This window comes from Martes martes (genome assembly GCF_963455335.1).
Source record: "Martes martes genome assembly, chromosome: 10".
NCBI classification, from domain to species: Eukaryota; Metazoa; Chordata; class Mammalia; order Carnivora; family Mustelidae; genus Martes; species Martes martes.
In genome coordinates this window covers 988,631-994,630 of record NC_137898.1, presented here as the reverse complement: position 1 = coordinate 994,630, position 6,000 = coordinate 988,631, and the positions used below count along the sequence as shown (strand labels likewise).

The following is a 6,000-nucleotide window of genomic DNA, read 5'->3' as shown; positions in this document are numbered from 1 at the left end:
TGCTGCGGAGAGGCAGGGGCCGGGGGCGCGGGGGGGGGCGCAGAGACAGCCCCCCCTCCTTAGCCTCCCGCCCCACCCCTGCCCCAGGTCTGCAGAGAAGGTGAGGTGGGGGCGGGAGCTCTGGAGCCGCTCCACGGGGGAAGGGGGGGCCGCTGGGCACAGGGGCGCGGGGGACAGGCCAGGCCAGGAAACCGGCCCGGGGGGGCAGGGGCCAGCGGGGCTTGAGGGGACATCTGGGCATGAGGGGACATCTGGGCATGAGGGGACATCCAGACATGAGGGGACACCCGGGGTGTGAGGGGACACCCGGGGCGTGAGGGGACACCCGGGGTGTGAGGGGACATCCGGGGTGTACGAGGTCAGCCAGGCCGTGAGGGGACGTCGGGACATGAGGGGACACCCGGGGCGTGAGGGGACACCCGGGGCGTGAGGGGACATCCGGACATGAGGGGACATCCGGGCGCGGGGCGCGGGGGGCAGCGGGCGCGGGTGGTGGTGGAAGGGGGAATGGAGGCGGCGGAGGAGGACCCGGCTCAAGACCCAGGCGGGGCCGGGGAGGGGGAGGGGGAGGGGCGCAGGGGCCGCCGGGACTACGCTTCCCGGCAGGCGGCGCGCGGCGCGTCACTTCCGGCGGCGCTCGCGGCGCGCGTGTGGGCGTGTGCGAGCGAGTGTTTACTTCCGGCCGCCGCCGCCGCGGGCTGAGGGCCGAGCGTGTCGGGCGGCGGGCCCCGAGCAGCCATGGACTGGCTCATGGGGTGAGCGGGGCGGCCGGGCGGCCGGGCGGGCGGGCCGGGGCCGCGGGGGGGGCGCGGGGCGCGCTGCGGGCGGCGCCGGTCGAGGGCGTGGGGCCGGGGCGGAGCGGGCTGGGCGGGCGAGGGGCGTCTCCTCGCGGACGGGGTCGCGGACGCGAGGCGCTCGGAGCGGGGCGGACGCCGGCCCGGGCAGGACGGGGGCCGCGGGCCGGGCGCGGAGGGCGGGGGCCGCCGCTGTCGCCGGGCGCCGCGGGGAGCCGGCTCCGGAAGGAGGAACTTTCGCGCCGGCGGCACCGTCCTGAGCCGCGAGCGGAGGAGCCGGCGGCCCCGGTTCGCCCGTCCGGCCGCGGGGCTCGGGGCGCGGCTGCGGGGCTCGGGGCGCGGCTGCGGGGCTCGGGGCGCGGCGGGCCGGAGCGCGGAGCGGGGCGGGAGCGCGGCCGGCCGCCGCGGCGGGGTCCCCGGAGCGCGGCGCGGCTCGCTGGAGCCCGGCAGCCACGGCGGGACGCTCGCCGCCCTCGGGAAGTTGCTCGGGGACCCGCTGTCAGAACTTGGCGGCGTCTGCGCCGCGGCCGGGGCGGGCGCGTCGGCGGGTCCTCCTCCGTCCCTGCCCGGCGCCCGCGTTCCTCCCCCGCCGCCGGGGCAGGGCGGGGCGGGGCGGGGCGGGGCGGGGCGGCCGTCCGGGGGCTGGGGCCGCGCGAGCGGGGCTGCTGCGGTTGGCCTGGGGCGCGCGGACGTGCCTGTCGGACGCCCCGGTCCCGGCAGGGAGGCGCCAGGTCGGATGGACGTCTGGTTTCCGGGTGCGGGGCGGGGGCGGGGGCCCTCGGCGTGACCGCGGAGGCGAGTCGGACCCATCCCGGCCTGCGGGTCGGCGGGAGGCCAGCGGAAGGGAAGCCAGGGGCGCGGAGCCCACGGGGGTGGATGCGTCGAGAGCCCCCAGAGAAGTGCCCGGCGTGGCCGGGGCGGGCTTGGAGCCGGCGTGCGCGTGGCCCGGGGCCGCCGGGGGCCGCCGCTCTGCCGGCTTCGGGGAGAGGCACGCTGCTGTCCTAGCCCCGCCGCTGTTAGCCCTGGGCCCTGCGGTGACCGCTGCACCTCTCCAGACCTGCGCTGTCAGAGCCGTCTGTGAGGTGGACGGTGTGGGAGGACTCGGAAGGGGAAACCGAGGTAGTGGAGGAAAGCACTTCGCACACTGCCCGGCACTGGCGAGTCCTGGCCTCGGTTAGCAGGGAGCTGGGCTTCCTGGAGGCCTTTGTAACCGCAGGCACGGAGCCTCGAGGCCGAGCAGCCAAGTCCCAGCCGCGCTCTGCCTTTCCCCGGAGCGGCTGCGTCGGAGAGGTGTGTTGCGGGGGGTAGACTCTTGGTTGGGTGGGTTGGACTCGCGGTGCTTTGCGTCCCAAGCCTGCGGGCGTGGGGGCGACGCTGATGGTTATCCCGCCGGTGTGCTTCTCGCGGTCCCTGTCCAAGGCGCAGGTGTTCTGCGCTGGAAACTGACCAGCACTCAGTCTTCTAAACTGGCTGGATTCTGGGCTTTGTGGGCTTTGTGTCATCAGTGTGAGTATCCGAAGTTTCCCCCACCGTTGCGCTTCCAGGGACTGGCTCTCGAGGCCCTCGTCAAGACTTCGGAAGCAGGCGGTCATCTGGGTGAGGTCAGCGGAGGACTCCCCTCCCGGTCCCGAGCTGAGGAGGCAGGTCCGGGTGCTGGAGGAAGACAGCTGGGAAAGGGACACTGCCCGGGGCTGCTGCTTCCAAGGACGCTGCAGGGGGGAGAGTCCCCTGCTGCCATGGGGCTCTGGAATCGTTCCAGGGGACACCGGAGGTTCCCGAAGAGGGGTCAGGATGGAGTGTGGTTATCTCTGTGTGTTTCTCACTGTCGTGGGTGGCACAGGGCGCATTGTGGACTATGAATTCTTTCCAGTTCCTTACTTGTGAGACCCCCACCCTTTTTAAACAAAAGTGACAGGAGTTCAGTGGTCAAGTAGTGACGTTCCTCCAGAGCCTGTTTTCAAGGTGTTAGGACCCATCTGGGATCCCTGAGCCCTCTGTCCCGCACCGCACCGTGCTGCAGGCAGGTGAGCAGGTGAGGGAGCGCACCCCCCCAGGCACCTTTTGTGTGACCAGCTGGGGCTTCAGTTGGCCATTAACCCTTTAACTGGTTTTCAGCCGGAAGAATGAGGAAGTGTGTTCTTTCTGAGTATTTCTTGATTATTTTTGTTAATTCACAGCTCGTTGTCAGCCAGGTAGTTTGGAATATGGTTCTCATCTTATGTTTTAAACAGTTTTGTTCTTTTTTTTTTTTTGGCGAAAGAGTTTCTTTGCATTGGTTCCTCTCAGGTGACGGGCCAGACTCCGCTGTATAGCAGACACCGCTCCCGCCTCCCTGCCGACCACTGTCGCGAGCAGAGCCGCGAACAGACGCTCTTCCCCGTCACGGAGAGCGCCTGCTGAGGAACACCGGGCGGCCTTGTCTGAGGAAAGGGAGGTCTTGCAGGAAAGCTGCCCGGGGAAGGCAAGAGAAGCGGCGGCGTGTTGCGACGTGTTGTGGAGTTTGCCGGGACTGACTTGGAGGAAACTTCGTGATGTGTAGCTCGCACGCGTGTGCTTCCTGACATCCCTCTGCTCGGCTTGGAACTGGCCTGCAGTCATTTTCCTTTCTTTTTACAAAGGGTGATTTCTCACTTGAAAAGGGGTCACCCCTTGTGGTGTGGTCGTGCCTTTGGTCCTTGGCCGTCTCCCTTCTGGACAGCTGAGGACAGGATGCTGCCCTTGCCCGTGGGAAGGAAGTGAGCCCCAGAAGGGACACTGCCTGAGCTGCACCAGATTCCACGTGGCCTGAGGCAGTGCGGGCCGCAGGGCACAGGGTGTGGCTGCGTGCGGGGACTTCCGTCTCCTTCTTACCAGCAGTGACAGGCGTTCGTGAGCAGACGGTAGAAGTGCAGCTTAACTTTTACCCAGCAGAAAGCACAGTCCAGAAGCTTCCAAGCATCTGGGAATGTAGAAGAGGAAATGCACCTCCTCCCACTTCGGAGTCAGGGGGAGCAGAGCGGCCCGCCCGCGGGTCCTGGGCGGGGCCGGCGGGGTGCAGTTTGCCGGGACATGCCCGCCCTGGGCCCGCAGCCGGGGCGGGGGCAGGCGCACACGGGCCCCCTTCCCGGGGCTGCTGCCGCCTTGCTGCCCTGGAGCAGTGAGGAGGTGGGTGCGCTGCGGGGGGCCGAGAGCCCCCTGGCTCTGCTGGAGACCTGCCTCCGGGCTTGGCCGTTGAACGCGGAGCACGTTGCTGGTTGGTGCTCTTGGTCCGCGGGCAGGCATGTCTGGATGGCCGCAGGGCTTTCTGGCCAGCCTGGCTTTGCCGTCAGGAGTCTCGTGCTGGGCGGAAGGAGGTAGACGCCTGTGCGCGTGTGCTTGTGCGGGCGCGCCGCGGGGTGCTCGTGGGCTTTTCTTTGCACTTTGCCTTCGGGCGGACGTTGCCCGGCACTGACAGACCCCACCGTAAGGACACCCCGACTGAACCTGCTTGAGTCTCTGGACTTTTCTTCAACTGTCTCGTTGAGGGATAATTTACATACCATAAAGGTTACTGTTTTAAGTCTAACAATTAGGTGACTTTTAGTAAAATCATAGGGTTGTGTAGCTGTCAACACAGTTTACATCAGATGTTGCCATCAGCGCAAAGGAGCCTTGTGTCCGGCAACAGTCACTCCCTGTCCCACCCCTGGGTAGTCGCTGATGGACCTTCTCTCTTTCTCTCTCTCTCTGTGTTTCTCAATTTGCCGATTCTGGGCATTTCCCACAGATGGGGTTACAGCATGGGATCTTCTCTAGCCGGTTCACTTAGCGACCGTTTTAAAAGTTGGTTCTGTTGTGCACGTATCCGCCGTCATTCCTTTTCATTGCCAAGTGACAGTCCGGAGTCTGGAGCTCTGCACGCTGCTCTGTCGATAGCGGCGTTGTTCCCACTTTCTGCCCATCGGGAGTGATGCCGCTGTGACCCAGCCTTTTCCCACAGTGAGCTGGACCACTTCCTCAGCTGGGGAGACCTCGGGTCCTGACTGCATATCCCCTCTGTGGTGGGCCCGGCCCCGCACCTCCAAGATGAAGGACGCATAGCGTCTGCTTTCTGAGGCTGGCACGGGAGGGCCACGGACGTGGGGGATGGAGTGTGGAGGGGTGAATGAGGTCGAGCTGGAGGTGGGGAGGCCAGGCTGGCGGGGTGGCTCCGAGCAGGGGTGCTCAGTTGGCTCCTGTGGGAAGATGTGTAGGAATTTTCCAGATAGGAAGTAGGAAAGGTTCTGGCCCAAGCCTGTGCAAAGGCGTGGAGGCTTGAGTGGCATAAGCGTCCTCCAGCTGTCGACCGCCTTGGAAGCTGTGATGGTGGAGCACGTCCCGGGACAGCCGCTGTGCCCATGGCCCCACTCAGGCAGTCCTTAGGACCTGGGCCTGATTTGCATCCAGATTCCGTTTGAAGAGAGCAGCGGTCACATGAACCCCTTCGTGGGCCAAGCTCTGTGCCCCCGGGAGCCCCTCACCTCTCATTTGTCCCTGTGCTTGGAGTGTCCCCTGGGAGCCTTGTGCAGAGTGTCCTCAAAGTCGTGCCTCTGGATGAGAACCCACTGGAGGGGCCGCAGAAATGCTTTGCCGGGAAACAGGGGTTGGGCGGGAAGTGTTGCCAGCCTTGGGCAGGGCAGCCTGTCTTCATCGCAAGTGCGTCTGAGACGTTGGCAGCCCGGGAGGGCCTGGGTCCACCCTCACCGGAGCCTCTGGCCTTCGCTCTACCGTTCTTACCACCTCGTGCCACCGCCCAGAGCCCTGGAAAAGCTGGGCGGCACTGGGACGCCGGCTGCCAGACCCTGTCAGCAGCTAGCCGCGGCTTGGGAGGGGTTTCCCGGGTACCGCGGGGTCATGGTCAGCTCTAAGGTCTCCCGTGGGACGGAGCTGTGGCCTCCGCTGTGGCCGTGTGTGTTGGGAAGATGGGTGTCGGTGGCCTCGGTGGGGATGCCTGTGCAGTGTGCCCGCCGTCCCGGCACTTCCTGCATCGCCCTCGCGGTGGTCCTGGAAACTCAGACACAGCCAGACCCCACACTCTTGGCTGCGTTGTGAACGTGCTGGTGTGGCAAGAGAGGCGCTCGGTGAGGCTCCCTCTGCACTTTTTTCGGGCACCTGGACCCTGGGAGCTAGTCAGGGAGCTGCTCTTGGTCCCCGCTGGTGACTCGTGTGTGCCTTTGCTCCTACTGGTGCTGGCCTGTCCGGAAGAGGA

The 6,000-nt window shown here is 66.6% G+C and overlaps 1 protein-coding gene across 1 annotated transcript in view; it reads left to right on the top strand.

Annotated features, from left to right (window-relative positions):
- The first annotated feature begins 664 nt into the window (after positions 1-664).
- Positions 665-6,000, top strand: part of MOB2 (MOB kinase activator 2) — a 73,489-nt gene continuing 68,153 nt past the window's right edge. The window contains exon 1 of the mRNA XM_080817583.1: positions 665-755. Coding sequence (XP_080673709.1) covers positions 739-755 — 17 coding nt within the window. The 5' untranslated portion in view covers positions 665-738. The remainder of the gene's footprint in view (positions 756-6,000) is intronic.